Source organism: Macrotis lagotis, chromosome 3, assembly GCF_037893015.1.
Source record: "Macrotis lagotis isolate mMagLag1 chromosome 3, bilby.v1.9.chrom.fasta, whole genome shotgun sequence".
Classification (NCBI taxonomy): domain Eukaryota; kingdom Metazoa; phylum Chordata; class Mammalia; order Peramelemorphia; family Peramelidae; genus Macrotis; species Macrotis lagotis.
In genome coordinates, this window is record NC_133660.1 from 120,291,553 (window position 1) to 120,309,346 (window position 17,794).

The 17,794-nt window shown below is 40.2% G+C and overlaps 1 protein-coding gene across 5 annotated transcripts in view; it reads left to right on the forward strand.

The window, feature by feature from the left end:
* The first annotated feature begins 560 nt into the window (after positions 1–560).
* The window catches only part of NR3C2 (nuclear receptor subfamily 3 group C member 2), a 389,957-nt gene continuing 372,723 nt past the window's right edge, over positions 561–17,794 (forward strand). The window contains exons 1-2 of one of the 5 annotated variants that reach the window (XM_074229160.1): positions 561–1,028; positions 7,325–9,110. In XM_074229160.1, the coding sequence (XP_074085261.1) occupies positions 7,327–9,110 (1,784 nt within the window). In that variant the 5' untranslated portion in view covers positions 561–1,028; positions 7,325–7,326. Of the gene's footprint in view, positions 1,029–1,519; positions 1,558–2,813; positions 2,988–3,190; positions 3,506–7,324; positions 9,111–17,794 lie in introns of those variants that run through there. The other 4 variants (XM_074229161.1, XM_074229158.1, XM_074229159.1 and 1 more) reach the window with 4 other exon arrangements.

Sequence of the window (17,794 nt, forward strand, 5' to 3'; positions counted from 1 at the left end):
GGGAGAGGGCGCGCGCGCGGGTGCACGAGCCCCTCCCCTCCCCCGCTCCCCTCCGGACGCCGAGGCCCGGCCGGCCCAGCAGCTGCTCCCGCAGCCGCCTCCCCTCCCCCTCCCTCTTTCACTTTCCCGGCGGCGGGGCGCGCGCGCGCGCCGCCGTGGCTGTGTGGGGCCGGGCGCGCGCGGCGCGGGCGCGGGCGTCTCCCGGGCGGGGGGAGGGGGAGGGGCAGCCCCGGGCGCTGGCCCACCGGGGCTCCCTCCCAGGAGCCGCCGCCGCCGGCTGAGGGGCCGGAGGAGCCGGGCCCGCGGCACGCCCCCCCCGTGGGAGAGGGGGAGCCGGGCGGGAGGAGGCGGAGGAAAAGAAACTTTTCCCTCGGTCGCCCGCCGCGGGTCCCCGGCCGGCCCCTCCCTGGCGGGCAGGTGCGAAGTGCACCTGAGGCAGCATCCCGGCGGGCGCGGGCATCGCCGCTCCTCCCGGCCGGGCTGCGGGGCCCGCCGGTGAGGGTGAGGGTGTGCCGGGGGCGGGCGGAGCGCTGCGGGACCCCCCCGGGCCCGGCGCGCGCGCTCACACACACACACAGACACAGACACACACACACACACACACACACACACACACACACACGCGCGCACACACGCACACACACGCGCACGCACACACACACACACAGACACAGACACACACACGCACACATACACACACACACACACACACGCACACACACACGCACACACGCACAGACACACGCCCCTCGGCGGAGCTGTCAGCAGCCCCAGGAGGGGCCGGCGGCGCGGGGAGCGCACTGGGCTGCAGCAGCCGGCCTGCGGGAGAGGCCCCGCCGTGGGGTGCGCACGCCGCGTGAGTGTGCGAGGCTGCGAGCGTGTGCGAGGTTGTAACCCCTCGTAGCGGAGCTGCACGCCGCCGCCCGCCTGCCAGCCCCGCCGCCCGCGCCGCGTCCTCCTCATCCCCATCCTGCTCGGCTGCCGCTGGCCCCGGCTCCCCACCACCACCTCACCATGTCCTAGGAAAGGTGAGTGCGGCCGGAGAGAGGCGGCTGGGGCTGGGGCTGCGGAGGGTACGGGGGAGGCGCGCGGCTGCGACGGGGCGGCTGCGGGCAACCCCTCGCCCGCATCTCTGCCAAGAACCCGAGATCCGGACCGAGCCGGCCTTCCCCTTCGAGCGGCTGAAAACTTGGGCAAGAGGGCACGTCCGTCCGGGACTCCCCTCCCTCTCCCCTCGGGGGGGCTGGCCCCCCAAACCAAAGAATGCCCGCTGAAGGGCGAGAGCGCGGCGCGCTGTGGGGCCGGTGGTTAAGCCGGGAAAGGACGCGTGACGGCCGAGCCCTGCGGCCAAAGTTGTTCCCCGGGCGCCCGAGTCTCTAGGACTCCAGCCGGCCGGGGAGAGTTGTGGCTTGTTGTCCGGGACGTTTGTCTGGGAGGGCGAGGGAGCGGCGAGGGGACCCGGCGCCCGGACTGCTCGGACCCTGGGCTGCGGGGTGCGCGCCCCGGCCCGGCTCGGGAGCCAGGGGCGCCCCGATCCCCGGCTTTGCGGGCGAGGAGGTGAGGAGGGGAGGCGGGGGAGGGAGCTGATTGCACACAGTTGCTGCGGCTGCCGTCCGCGGGGCTCCGGGTCCCGGAGGCTGGGGCGGGGGGGGGGGGGGGGGGCTAGATTTAGGTGTGTACGTCACTGCTGCAGACCCGGAGCCAAAGCTGTGTAATATTGTGCAGAAAAGTCCTTAGAAATCCAAGTTACGAAGTATCCTTTGCTTAGTGACTGTAGAGTTTGGGTGGGCTGAGGAGATTGCCGAGACCGGCGGGGGGGGGGGGGGGGGGAGCCCAAGGGAAACGGAAATCTTATTGCAGACACTGTATAGTTTGATAGTTTTGCTTCTTCCCTTCTCCTCATTTATTTCTCCGGATTGTCTCCCCGCACGGTTTTTAAAGAAGTGAAAATCCTCGATGGTAAATTGGGCCTGGCAGAAACCCCAAAGCTAAACTAAGTAGGGAAAAACAATGTTCAATCCGTGACCCCTGTGCACGGGGGGGGGGGGGGGGGGGGGGGGGGGCTGTGTGTAAAGGATTTTACTGCATTGACAACCTCCTGCTCCTCCCGAAAGGTTTGGGCAAGGAAACCTAAAGGGAAGGTGGTGGCGGCGACGTCTCTCCTAAGAGATCACCGAAACACCCTAGCGAAGGGGGCGGAGGGGAGAAGCTTGGCTGCCCGGGAGAGCCCACTACGCTCTCCTCCATAACACCGGAGAGCGCAGATCGCCGCCGCTCACCTGGCGCTGCAGGTAGAGGGTGCGAAGGACCACCCAGAGAGCCAGGACTGTGTGGGCAGCGCCAGGACCCCGACCCCCTGGTAACTTGTCCCCTCACCCCCGCTTCCGAATCGGGGGCAGACTGGCATTGGGACGAGAGGCGATAAACAAGCCAGTAGCGGACGGCATGTTCCCGTCGGCCTCGTAGTCCCCGGCCCCTTCTGTGGCTTTAAGGGGGAGCCACATATTCCAGGCTGTGTCGCAGCAACTTTGTATCAGTCATGTCGCCCGCCCAGTGACTGACAATCGCGGCTGTCCAATGAGAAGCCCGCCTGCCCGGTGGAGCGTGGCTCTTCGCTTTTCCCCGGGCCAATGGGGAGGGCTGGGAGAGGCGGGAGCTCGGTCTGAACTTTATCTCTGGACATGTGACCCGCTTTTAAAAGGCTCGGCCCTCCGCTCCCCCTCCCCCTCCCCTCTCCCCTCCCACCTTGGCCCTGGCCCTGCCCCCTGCCTCTCTCCCCGCGCCCCGGGTGTCATTGGGCTGCTGAGACGGAGCCGACTCGAGGCTCCGCAGACCCGAGCCGTGGAGTCACCTGGGCCAGGAAGCGGCGCCGCTTCATGCCCTCCCGGGGCCAGCAGGACGGCGCTTGTCCGCCCGGATGCGGATGGACTTAAGGGGGCTGCGCACCAGCGGCGACCCGGAGGCGGCGGCGGCGGCCGGAGCAACAGGTAGAGCCGCCCGAGACCCCCGCGCGGGGCGCGGGCAGGTGTGCGGGGGCTGCGGCGGGGCTGCGGCGGCCGCGGCTGGCGCTGCCGCCCGGCCCTCGGCTGGGAGAAGGAGCTGCGCAGCCCGGAGCCCCCGGCGGTGTGGCGGGTGGCGGTGGCGGCTGGTTGGGGTTTGGGTTCTCCACTTTTTAATCTCTGGCCGCCAGAGGACCATTTGGGGGAAAAAAAAAGTTTTGGCCACTTTTGCCAAGCGCTTGGAGCAGACAGCTTTTAGCTTACCTTGGGCGGCCGTAGCCGGCCATCCTCCTCTCCGCTCTTCCCCCTAGAGACCGAGTTCTTGATTTTTATTTTTGTCATTTAATCCTTTTCGATAGCCTCTGAGGAAGCTCCCGGATCTCATGGGAAAGTGAAGCCGAGGGCAAGTCTGCACTGACATTGCTCCGGATAAGAGCACGGTCGTCGATATTCACGCTGTACCCCACCTCGGGAGTCACCCCAACTCCTCAGGTGCAGAAGTTCAGGTGTAGAGCTCGAACTGTTGCATCGCGGTGTTGTTCTTCAAGTGATCCATCCATTGTTTTATATTTCCATAGAAAGCCAGATAGCATTTTTAACACTGAAACCGTGGCGTGGATTGAAAATGCTGCTGGAGAAAATGATTGTTTTTGTAAGGAGAGGAGCTTGGTATTTTCCTTAAGGAGACAACTTTCTGTTTTTTTGCGAGGTTAGGTGGCTCAATGGAATAAGCAGGGAAGTGGGAATCAGATCTGCTCAGTTCTGACTGGTTTCACCACGGGCTTATTTCGGTGACCTTGGACTACTAGTACCTGTTACTTATCTTGTCTATAAAAGATCTGAAAATAACACTAATCGATCATAAAAATGATGAAAGAGTAGTTAGTGGATTTTACAACTATTATATATTTTGATCAATAAATTCTTAGGAGTCTAACTGAAAATTTAAGATAATAGTATAAGGCATGTATTTAGACTGGGATGAGCAAAAATGGTTTTTTGAGGTGACTGTAAATAGGTAAGACGTTGTAATTCAGCTCCTATCTAATAGGGTAAAGGAGAGAGGCATGTGTTTTAGCCATCCTAACAGAGGCTGAGCATTTTTTAATTCCATGATCCTTAATTGTGCATCAACTTTTAATATTAGATTATTGCATGAAAATTAAACGTTTATTGCTTTTACTTTTATCACAAGGGGTCTTGTGCTGCAGCTCCGATTGGGAGGGTTAGGTCTCCATATCACCACCTAATAGAGCTTACTTTTTTAAGTAATGGAAAACTTTCCTTTTTTCCATCATATGTTAGCATCCTGCCATGGTCACCTTGTTTGTCAGTATGTTTTAAATGTTCATATATTTGTTGACTTCTGTTAAAATGATATGCAGGTCTCTCTGACCATATTTATGTGCCAGGTTCAAGAGTATAGTCTGCATTCCCATGAGTAGTTTTGGAAATAAACTACTAGCCTGATTCATTAGGCTGGAATTAGCCTAAAATAGTCATGGACACCTGAAAATAATTTTCAATTAACCTTATATTTTTGTTAATATTTTAATGAACTTATGAGATCATTATCGAAATAATGCCATCTATTGAATGGTTTGGTTAGACTTATTGCCAGACAAATCTCATTTCCTCTTTTGGTTGGGATATTATTTTGGTATATCAGGAGTAATAACTTTTGACACCCTCCAAAGATAACCTTAGGTTGGCATGCATGATGCTTAAAGAATTTTTCACAGATACTTAAGTAAATTTACCAACATAGTATTAAGAGTTGCTGACCGCTTGGATAGAGAGAGCTCTTTAGTGGAGTGTCAAATCTTTAGTGGAGTTTCTCTCTGTTACACACACATGGATACACATATGAGAGGCTTCAATAGAGACAGGAAAAATTGGAATTCTTTCATATTTGAAGATAACAGAAAACTGGGAAGGAAATGCAATCACAAATGACAAAGATTTAAAATGATTTTAACAAGATATGATACCAGGCCCAAATTAACTGTGATAAATTTAAAGTGTAGAAAAGTTAAAGGACCTTGGTATTAGACTCTAGAGAAGCCTCAAGGGGAATTTTGATGTCTTTAAAAAATAATGTCAACACAAAGAAGAAACAGATTTATTCTGTGTTGCTTTAAGAGGTCAAGCTAGAACAAATGGGTGAAAGTTTAGGTTTTGGCACACCAAAGTCAGGTTTTGGCACACCAAAGAAAGAATTTAATTAATTAAAAAAACCCAATAAACCAACAATTGAAGCCTCCCTATGATTGGGTAAAGGGACTTGAGGTAGGTAATACAACATTCTCACCTTAGGTAGTCATACAAAGGTTGGATGACTCTCTTAGAGATGAAGTTGAATATGGGAAAATTGAATAAGATGATATATAATTCGAACATCTGTGGGGGAAGTTTTTGACATATTAATGTGATGGGCTCCTGTTTTTTGGTCTGATGTGACATGGAACATTTGTCATAAGTTTACATAAATTCTAGTTTGATATTTGAGGAAAAATTACTATATCCTTAGGCTTTCTGCAAATGTAGCAACTATTCATTGACTGTTTCCTCTTAATCTGAATACAGTTTAGGTAATCCAAGGCCTCATATTTTCCCAATAAAGTATTTTCTACTAAAGCCTACTCTAGCCCTTGTATCTTTCCCGTCACATTTTTGAACTGAATTATCAGCACATTGATTCAACTTTCTGCTTTGTGGTCATATCACATTTAGCATTTTAGTGAGGTTATGACATTTTGAATTGTTATCAAATTCTACTTTTTAAAATGTTCTTCGTTTTGCTCTGATTTACAGAATATTTCTTTTTTTAAAAACTAATAAAAATAGTGTCTCTTGTGCTAGTACAGTATGTAAATATAAATTTTAATGCCTCTTTCAATTATTTCTGCCTTAAAAATAAAAAAAATCCCAATAACTTTTAAAATATATAAATCCCATTGCTTTGCCAATGCCTTAATACCCAGAATTTAGGAGTACAGTTGAGAGATTTTTTTTTTTGTCAGCTTTCTGGTTTATATTAGGAAACTTATGAAGTGACGCCCTATACTTTTTTGGTGGGGAAAGGGTCCCCAAACAATGTTACCACACAGAATTTTGGCATAGTGTAACAAACGGAGCCCTAAAATGAAAAGTTCAAGCTCTGAATTCAGTTATGGGTTAACCAATTATTAGCTGTGTTTCTTTAGACAAGTTATTTAAACTGTTTGAGACTCAATTTCCTTATTTATGAAATAAGGATACTAATGTTTGTGCTGCTTATCTCAGTGATGTATGACATGAGATGATTCATGTTAAACATTTTATATACTTATATTTATATATATTTACATATATATAATTATATATATATATACATTTATATACTTATAAGCTAACATCTCCCTCTCACTGTTATCAATAAATATGATATTGAGAACAGTAGGAGAGTAGTTCTTTAAGTCATATAACTTTTCTTAGATGTGAAATGTAAGGAATAATTGAATTTTTTTCAGATCATATATTCTTTAGATACTTAACAGTAAGCACATATGATATAACTGTTCCCAGGTCCCCGGCCCTGCATGCTCAGCACTCTATTCTAAAGCTATCTGCTTTATCCATGTTAAGTTGTAGGATTTCTGTAAATTATTTCCTGTATAGAAACTGTTACAAGTCATAAGTATAAAACTATCTTAAACACTTTATCTTTCCATAACTATTTAAAGTTCTTTTGAAGGAGGGACTGATGAGGTCCTTTTATGATGACATCACATTCAAATATTGTTTTGTACAAAAATACCTGGGAACAGGATCATGAAATGACCGTGCAGACAATATGAATTTTTTAATACATTTTGTGTTGCATCTCATTCTAATTAAGTTAGAAGAGGTTATGCCTTACTTGTCAATATTAACAGTTAAGTCTATACATTTTGAAATAGACTGTGCCATTCAAAAAGGCCCCTACTTCTAAATATTTATGAAGTTACATTATAAAAGACATCTAAAAGTCTAATTTTTAATATTTTGATATGCTCTTCCAGTATGTTATATTTTAGAATATTCAGAATTATTTGTCAACTTATATAGAGAGTTCATTTATATTTTTCTTTTAGTTGGAGAATAGATAAAATATGAAGTTTAAAGGGTTGGTAATTTTGTATTTCTTAACCTCTTCAATATTATTTCATATTTCTAAAATGAAATGGTATAGCTCCTTTGCTTTATATATGTAGAATTTTTGAATATATACTAGAATTGATGTTACTTCTATTAACTTCTGTTATTTAACAGTATTTTGTTGTTGTTGTTGTTGTTGTTGCTAGTTATGGAGACCAAGGGATACCACAGCTTTCCTGAAGGCCTAGATATGGAACGACGCTGGGGTCAAGTTTCTCAGTCTGTGGAGCATTCTTCTTTGGGGTCTGGAGAGAGAACTGATGAGAATAACTATATGGAGATTATAAATGTAAGCTGTGTTTCCGGTGCTATTCCAAACAACAGTACTCAAGGAAACAGCAAAGAAAAACATGAACTACTCCCCTGCCTTCAGCAAGACAGTAATCAGTCTGGGATTTTGCCATCTGATATTAAAACAGAGTTGGAATCTAAGGAACTCTCAGCAACTGTAGCTGAATCTATGGGTTTATACATGGACTCGATTAGAGATGCTGATTTTGCCTATGATCAGCAAAATCAGCATGGAAGAAGCATAAGTCCAGCAAAAATTTATCAAAATGTTGAACAACTGGTAAAATTTTACAAAGAAAATGGCCATCGCCCTTCTACTTTAAACAGTGTAAACAGGTCCTTGAGATCCTTTATATCTGACTCTGGAAATTCTGTGAATGGTAGTATCATGCGCTCTATTGTTAAAAGCCCCATAATGTGTCATGAGAAAAGTCCTTCTGTCTGTAGCCCTCTGAACATGACTTCTTCAGTTTGCAGTCCTGCTGGAATCAACTCCGTGTCCTCAACCACGGCCAACTTTGGCAGTTTCACAGTGCACAGTCCCATCACCCAGGGAACTCCTTTGCCGTGTTCCCCGAATGTTGAAAATCGAAGCTCTGTGTCTCACAGCCCTGCACATGCTAGCAACGTCGGTTCTCCTCTGTCTAGTCCAATAAGTAGCATGAAATCCCCAATTTCAAGCCCTCCTAGCCACTGTAGTGTGAAATCTCCTGTCTCGAGTCCTAATAATGTCACCATGCGCTCCTCTGTATCCAGCCCTGCAACTATCAACAACTCAAGGTGCTCTCTTTCCAGCCCTTCCAATACCAATAACAGGTCTGCTCTTTCTAGTCCAGCTGCTAGCACTGTGGGATCTTCTATCTGCAGCCCAGGAAACAATGCCTTCAGCTTTGCTGCTTCTGCCACATCCGTTGGATCCAGTACAACCCAGGATGTTGTTCCCAGTCCAGAATCGAATGAGAGAGGTGCTCAAGAAGTGACATTTCCTAAAACAGAGGAAATAGAAAATTCCATCTCTAATAATGGCGCAGCTAGTCAGCTTAACATTGTACAGTATATAAAATCTGAACCAGATGGAGCTTTCAGTAGCTCATGTCTTGGAGCAAATAGCAAAGTCAGTTCTGATTCCCAGTTCTCAGTACCAGTAAAACAAGAGTCAGTCAAGCATTCTTGCTCAGGTACTTCTTTTAAAGGGAATCAAACAATAAATCCATTTCCATTTATGGATGGTTCATATTTTTCCTTTATGGATGATAAAGACTATTATTCTCTATCTGGAATCTTAGGACCACCTGTTTCATCATTTGATGGCAATTGTGAAGGCAGTGGATTTTCAAATCCAGGCTTGCCTATGGGAATTAAACAAGAACTTGATGATGGTAGCTATTACCAAGAAAACAGCTTGCCTTCATCTGCTATTGTTGGTGTAAATTCAGGTGGACAGTCTTTTCACTACAGGATTGGAGCTCAAGGCACAATATCTTTATCAAGACCTATTGGAAGAGATCAGTCTTTTTCACATTTGAGCTCATTTCCTCCAGTCAATACATTAGTTGAATCATGGAAATCACACAGTGACTTGTCATCCAGAAGAAATGATGGGTATCCAGTTCTAGAATACATTCCAGAAAATGTGTCAAGGTAAGTTAATGTCAATCTTTTTTGTTGTTATGTGATATCATGATTTCAAAATTTGCTTTTTAAAATCTTTGTTTACCTTTGCACTGTCTTTTAAGCTGTTAAATTTATAGTTGTTCTGACTTGTGGATTTAATTTTGTCTAAAATGTTGTCATTTGGGGTGCCTGTTATTCTTTTGAGTAGATTGTTACTTAGTTTTGAATAAGAGGAACAAAAAAAAAATCCCTCAGCAACTCTTTGAAAATTACTTCAAAAAATTTGAACAAAGAGTAGTGCTTTCATTTTGCAGAAGTTCCTGTTTTCGATTTTGTATTTTTGTTCAGTAAGTGTTGTTTATTTTATATTTATCAACTTACTGCATTTGCTTTGAATTGTCCCATACCGGAGTTTCTTACTTGTCAATTTGCTGGTTTCTTTATGTTAATTAGAGTAGTATTTTAAAATACATACACATACATACATGTATGTATGTATGTATATGTTACTTATAATTTTTAAAAATGAGATTTTCTGTTTGAAAAGCAAAGTTGAACCCAAAGATCTATTACAACCCACAAATTTATTGGGGGAAGGGGCCAGGGTGGTTTTCATATTAAAAAAGTATTCACCTCTGTGATTGATAAGGGGCTTTTAAAGACTTAGCAAGTTTGAAGTTACCAAATGGATAACTTGCTTTTTTACTTATATTGGAAATGAAATATGTCAGTACAGTTTTGAATTGGTATATTTATAACTTCTCAGTTTCATAAGACATGCCTTATTTACAGTAAGAATATCTCTTGGCTTTTCCCTGATTCAGATAGGGTGTGTGTGTGTGTGTGTGTGTGTGTGTGTGTGTGTGTGTGTGTGTGTGTGTGTGTATTTAGAAAAACAAGGAAGAGGTTTAAAATATGCCTATAAAGGGTGGTTCTCGATTCTTCATGGGATAGTTGTGTTGGACTTTGCCTCAATACTGTATTTTTATTATATGGTCATGATAAGTGATCTCCTTACTGATTATATAATATGTATCTTTCTGATTATATAGGTTTTTCATGAATTTTAGGAAAAGGTGATTTTTTTTCCTTATTTGTTTATACAAATATATTTTGTTTTTCTATGGTGGAAGACTAATATTGCTTCTATAAATCAGTTTTATAGTTGGTCAGTATTTCCATTTAGTTGCTTCCTCATATTTCCAAATATAACCTACTAAATGTTAGGACATGTGTCCTGTCCATTCACCCATTATTTTCTGGGCTATAATGTGTTCCTTTTTTATTTTTTGAATGAAGCTAGCATATTATGATAGAGTAATATGTACACCATAATATGTTATAATGTGGAAATGTTTCATTTTGAATTATTGATTCATGTTCCAAAGCTGCCTATATTCTTTAAATGATAGTTTCAGACAGAAGTTGTGAGAGGAATTCAGTTGTATGTGTTTAGGATTAAGAGCTTTGATCAGTGCAAAGTCATCTTAAAATGGTTAATATTTAAGAATTTAATATATATAATTTTTAAATTGTCATTTCCTAATATCATAACTCATTATGTGGAATGGGATAACTTAAAAATGAAACAATTGAATGTGTTTGACATGATTTTATTTAAAGGAAATATTCAATGGTAGATCATTGTCAAACAGAACTGGTCTTTTTTTTCTAACTTTCAAAATGTTTAGTGTGACATTGTAGATTCAACAGTGCTTTTTAATTTAAAGTATCTTTGACATTGGAATCAATGGAACTCTTATGCTATAAAAGAAAACTTAGCTAACATAAGCTTACTTTTAAATAGCTAATCAATAAATTTCTCTTGCTTTTCTTTTGTATTCTGCCCATATATTTTAAATAATAGTAGCTCTCGGACTCAGTTCATGGAAATTGTGGTCCAAGATAAAATATAATTTACAGTATTGGTTATGTAAATCATTCTGTATCATCAACTTTCATTCATGCATATTACATATATAATTCTCATGAATCTCTGCCTCATTTTTTTACTTATAGCGGTCCTTTTGATCTTGGTGGTTGGCAGTTATTGGCAGCTAGGTGGCATAGTGGAACTTGGAATAAGGGAGACCTGAGTTCAAATTCAATTTCATACACTTACTGACTATATGTCAAGCAAATCACCCACCCCACCTGTCTTAGTTTCTTTATTTGTAACATGTAAATAACAATAATATATATTTCCCTGGGTTGTTGTAAGGATAAAATGAGATAATATTTGTAAAGTACTTTTCAAACTTGAAAGTGCTATATAAATGCTAGCTATTGCTATTAGTGTAAGTATAGCATCAGCTCATAGACTTGGAGGTGGTAGGAACTTCAGAGTTCATCCAATTCAGCCTCTTAATCTTACACATGAGAAAATTGAAGTCCAGGTAAGTTGTGACTTTCCCAAGGTTATAAGGTAATGGAAATAATTGGATGTTAGCAGAGTAATATCCCATAGCATTGTTTATTTTTTTTCAATGCTGTAGAGATACTATTAGTGGCTGTCTCATAAAGATAAATTATTCTTCCTGACTGATTCCACTGTTCAAAACTGCCAAGGTTTTAATCTTTCAATGAATATGTTTCTTGAGACATTTGGAATGTTTTGGTCCTTAAGTATTATGGTCTGAAACACAGGGATTCGAACTTGACCCTAGTTTTAACCAAGAAACTACTCCTGTTTTGAGATCTTGCATTAAGAGTCAATTTTTCTTTTTCTTCTTTTATAACAAGGTTAGACTTTAGTATCTTTAGTTAAGTAATAATTGCAGTTTATGAAGAGTCAGAAATTCTTTTCAATGCTAAATTGTATTCCAAAACAGTTCTTCTGACTGTAAGATTATGTTATAGTATCATTACAAAATATGGGAGAGGGAGAGGAAGGATTTACTAAGTAAAGGTAGATAAAGGGAGTATCACATAATTTGCCCTTGTAGGTGATATACATGAGTGTAGTGTGGTATGCCCTGATACCAATTTCAGTCTATTCTAAGAAAGTGATCAATTTTTAGTAGGCATTTCCATTGAACAGAATATCTGTATCCCAGCTTATCAAGAATGTCTTGTCAAAGCTAAGTGTAAAGCTTTGTTATTAAGTACAGTTGTACAATTGTCATAATATAGTATAAACAGGTACCTCTGTTTTTCCAGAAATTATTTTGTGTGACCATGAACAAATCACTTCTTTAAGGTGTTAAGCTCTAAAATTGATTATTGCATTGCTGAGTCATCTGTATGAGGAATCAAAAATTAAAAGTTCTAGTTATCTGAATTCAAATATATTATTAATTTCATGATTAACTACAAGTTGTCTGTGTAGGAAAATGCCCATGCTGCTTAGGCATGCAAGAGGAAATTTGATCTTTTTTTTTGGAAAAACACTGAAGTTTTTCATTAGTTATACCTTTTTATAGAAACTCTGACACACATGATGATTTTATTTTCCTTTTTCTTTACAGTATTCATTATGGAAACAAAGTATCACTGTTTACATAACATTAGATGTTTGTGGCAATACTAATTTTGATAGTATCACAATATAATACTCACATTGATTCATACTGCAATTCAAAAGTTTACTGTTCCAAAGGGCATATTCAAATAAGGTTTGCAAGACTATTACGTTATAGTGGACTTAACCTTAGTTATTAACTTCTGTTTCTTCATTTGTTCTTTGTTTCTTTCCTTTTTCCTTTTAACTCAACTTCATTAGCAAGTCAAGGGCTGCCCTCATTCAGATATTTATAAGGAGAATAGTTTTCAAGGACTATCTTCAATGCAGACTTTTTTGCTTTCTAAAAGTAATGAAATTTGGTATGTATATGTTAATGTTTGTTGCAGGGTGAAGGAGATTAAGTTCTGGACTGATAAATTTGTTTGGTATAGGAAAATTTTTGGTGAGAAACTTTAAAGGCAAGTTGGTATCTTCTCAGAAACTTGGAATCTTAAGAAAAATTTTAGAGACCTGAAAGTCTAAGTGAATTGCTCACCCTTTACCCATCCAGTATATCAGAGGAAGAATTTGAACCAGATCTTTCTAATTTTGAGGCAGGTTCGATCTACTATGCCAGCAGGAAGAAGTGTTGATGAATTCATGTGGAATTGATGCTTTTGGTTACAGGTTTAAGTTCACTAAGTTCACTATCTGAAATCCTTTCATTGGTGTAAAGATGGCTGGAGTTCAGAGGTGTTTGACCTTTAGTAAAAGAACTGTCTACTCTCTAGTCTTCTATAAGGCAAAATTCTCTAAAGAAAACTGAGATTAACTTTGATTTAGCATCTTCTTTTCACCTTATACCTCCATTTTTTGTTCATGAGAATTCATGAATGTCTAGATTAATTTTTTATCTCTGCTGTTAGGGAATTTACTAACTTAATTTTATTATTATTATTATTATTATTATTATTATTATTATTATTAGTGTGTGTGTGTGTGTGTGTGTGTGTTGGGAGGAAGAAAGAGAAAGCATTCAACACTCTCAATTTACAGATTAAGAAACTGAGGCCCAAAAAGGAGAAGTGAATTATCTATGGCCAAGGACAGAGTTAGTAATATCTTTGGTTTATTGAGGTTCCCCAACCAGACATTCTCATAAAATGGAATGAGAATTTTACAGTAGTTAGTAGTAGGAGTAGGAGTAATTGACACTTATATGGTGCCTATATGTCAAGTACATTACAAATATCTCAATTTATTCTCACTAAAATCATGGGAGATAGGTACTATTATTTCTCATTTTATAATTGAGAAAACGGAGGGAAGATTTGAACATAGGTCTTTCTGACTCCAAGCCCAGTACTCTATCTACTATATCACCTACCTGCTTTTCTTCTCTTTCCTTGCTCTTCCCCCCTCTCTTTTTTCTCATCAGCGCCACCCCCCCTTCTTTCCCTGTTCATTATTCTTGTCAAATATGTACAGACACAGTTTATTGGTCTGGGTTAGCATCTACGTGGTTTAACAGCCTCCCTTCCTCAATTCTGATTGCATCAGCAGGTGGTCCTGAGGAGCTTCGTCCATCTTGCTTTAGCTTAATGTGACCCTGTAGTTGAAGGTATTTTGAAGGCAACTTTCATCACCTCTTTTCCTTGCCCAGACTATGATCTCCCTCTCTAGAAACAGTCAGCTGATTCTGGGATTACTTATTCTTCCTGCCCAGTTGTCTTTTTTCTATTTCCTTAAAACTATTCTCTCAAGTTTCTCACCTTTCCCCTCTTATACCCCTTTAAGGACAGGAGAATCTGAGCTTTCAATCTCAACTGTACAGCTCAAGTCATAAATATTGGTGAATCTCTGGCTACAACAGGTTGCCTAATGTTTAAGGTTTAGAAGGGATGAGAGAGAGAGAGAGAGAGAGAGAGAGAGAGAGAGAGACAGAGAGAGACAGAGAGACAGACAGAGAGACAGACAGAGAGACAGAGAGTGTTGGGGGAAAGAGAGAGAGAAAGGGGTCAAACTCCATTAAGAAACTGAGGTCCAAAGAGGGGAATTGTCTACAGCCAAGAACAGTTAGGAACAGAGGAGGATTTGAGTCTGAGTAATTTAGTTCTAAATAGTGTCTTTTCATATTTTATGTTTTGAAATATCATTGGAAAAACATGCAGTGTGCTGATAGTGCATTTTTATGAAAACATGTATAGTATACTTATTTTTTTATTGTACATTGTTGAATGTATTTCTTTTTTAAGGCTAGTCTTTAAAGAATATTTTTAGAAAAGATTTCAAAACGAGACTTATTTTTCTTGATTCATTCTTTATTTGTGGTAAAAAAGAGTGGTAGATTTTATATTAAATTCAAGTCCTTCAGAATGTACAAATTGTAATATACTATGCTATACATAACTAAAAAATCAAAATATCACATGCAAGTATGTCTCAATAGATTTGGTCTACAAATATTTAGGCAGTATGTTTAAAACATAAACTTCCTAAAAACTAGAGCTATACAAATGTGGGGATTGGTCATTGTGGGAGATATTTGATTTCTCCTCACTGGAAGATTTTCAGGCAGAGAATATTTGTAGGGTATGATATAGACAGAATTTTAACTCCTGAATAGATTATAGACTCCAAGGGCTCTTCTTACTCAAATTCTATGATTCTGATTTTAAATGATTAACATATAAAAATCAAGTGAAGACCATTTATTTCTTGTAGATGAATTCAGGACTTAGAATAAATTTTATTATTGATAACATGCAAGAAATTGTAAGGGTATCCAATCTTTAAGCTCTTCAAAGTTTCACTGTAGTGCCTAAGTGAGTCTATTCATTAATAATTTATAAGCTAAAGTTGGTTCAGTCTCTTTATTCCTCTTCTTACCCTGACCTTTGCTTTTAAATGTCTTTAACTTTTTTGTTGTTTTTTTGTAAGTTTGAAAGAAATTTTATATTTTTTATTTTTATAATTTATTGATTAGTTACACCTTAATTAATAGTATCAAAATAAGAAAAAAGCTTTGATCTTCATTTGCCAAATTAAATTTAGAAAATAAATTTTTAATGCTTATATCATTTTGTTTCATTGAGAATAAGTTCAGAATTAAAAAGAACTTAGAATACAAAACTCTAGAAATAATTTTTTGCATATAATCCACTGATCATTTTAAACTCTGGGATTTCTATTTTATCATATAAATTTCTGTATGGAGAGAGGTCTTTATCTAGCCATACAGATACAGACATACATACATATGTTTCTGCATATTTTGCATAAACAGAACACATGCATATGAACATACACACCAAGAAACATTTTGTAAGTATACTTATTTACCTTTAGAGATTTTAATATGTAGGGTTTTTTTCATTGTAAAATGATAGCTAATTTTTATTGTCAGTGTCTTTGAGTAAGTATTGCTTAAACTAGGCCTCTTAAGTATTTGTTGGTAGGGAATTTTAAATTAAATTGTAATACAGACCAAAAAACCAGAACCACCTCAAATAAAACCAATTTTGAAAGAGTAGAAAATTGTCCTTTTTTTTTTAGGATAAGAAACTTAAGATACAAGTAAAGAATATTAAACAAAGCTGACCTGTATTATTTTTAAAATAAATGTGATTGAGCTTGAGAAGTGAAGTCTGGCAATATTTCATCAGTAGGGCCATGAATCAAGCAATATTATTGATTAAAAAACTTGATTACTGCATGTAGTAAGAGGAGTATAGATTTCATAATACTTTCTGGGAAAATGTGTACAAAGACTCTATTCTTCGTCACTGTAAAGATTAATCCCTGATCCCCAAATTATGCCTTTGATATTTTCTTTAAAAAAAATCAATTTTTTTGTTCTGCTAAAAATAGTAATTAATATTTACGTGGAGCTTTAAGGTGGGCATAGTACTTCATGCATTATTATATCACAATAATACTTTGAGGTAGATGCTGTTATATTACCTCTATTTTACACATTGGGAAACAAGCTGAGAGAGGGAAACTCTGCTAGTAACTATTAGAAGTATGATTTGAATTTGTCTTCCTATCTTGAAATCTAGGGGTCTATTCCCTATGCTACCTTTTTTTTTTGCTCAGAAACCTGAAGGAGAAATCTGAGAATAAAGCCCCAAATTCTTTAAGTGTAGTTGAAAATTCTTGCTTTAGTGTTCATATTCTTTCTTCTCTCTCTCTCTCTCTCTCTCTCTTTCTCTCTCTCTCTCTCTCTCTCTTTCTCTCTCTCTGTCTCTCTTAAAGAAATATTCTCTGAAAGAAAAGAATGGTATGTGCCTATTTTTCAAATTGAATTTAACAAGTAATTGTCGTGTACCAGGGACATGAATACTTGAAGATATCTGTCTGACTTTAAGCAATGAAACATCAGGGTCTTAAGGGACCTCAGAGGTTATTTAGTGCCACCCCTACATTTTACCTGACATATGCTTATAAAGCCTTTATAAACCTCCAGTAAGACAAGAGCCCACTATCTACTGAGTCATTCCATTTCAACTTTAGATAGCTGTAATTGTAATTTTTTAAAAATTTATTTATTTCTGAATTTTCCAATTTCCCCCCTAATCTGGCTTCTCTCCCCATCCCCCATAGAAGGCAGTCGTCTTTGCATTCTTTCCATGCTATACATTGATTAAAATTGAATGTATTGAGAGAGAGATCATATCCTTAACTAAAAAAACATTTATAAGAGATAGCAAAGTTATATAAGATACCTTTTTAAGTTGTTTTTTTAGTTTTTGCAAGGCAAATGGGGCTAAGTGGCTTGCCCAAGGCCACACACCTAGGTAATTATTAAATGTCAGGTACTCCTAGGCCGGTGCTCTATCCATTGCACCACCTAGCTGCCCCAAGATACCTTTTTTTTTTTTTTAAATAAAGGTAATAGTCTTTGGTCTTTGTTTAAACTCCAGAATTCTTCCTTTGGATACAGATGGTATTCTCCATTGCAGATATACTAAAATTGTCCTTGATTGTTACATTGATGAAATGAGCAAATCCATTAGGTTGGTCATCATACCCATCTAGCTGTTAGGTTATACAATGCTCCTATGGTTCTGCTCATCTCTCTAAGCATCAATTCATGCAAATCCTTCCAGTTTCTCTGAATTCCCATGCCTCTCCAGAAAGGCTGCATGAGTTCACAGCTCCACCAACAATGCATTAGTGTCTGAGATTTCCCACAACCCTTCCAACAATGATCATTGTCTTTTGTGATTATATTGACCAGTCTGAGAGGTGTGAGGTAGTATCTCAG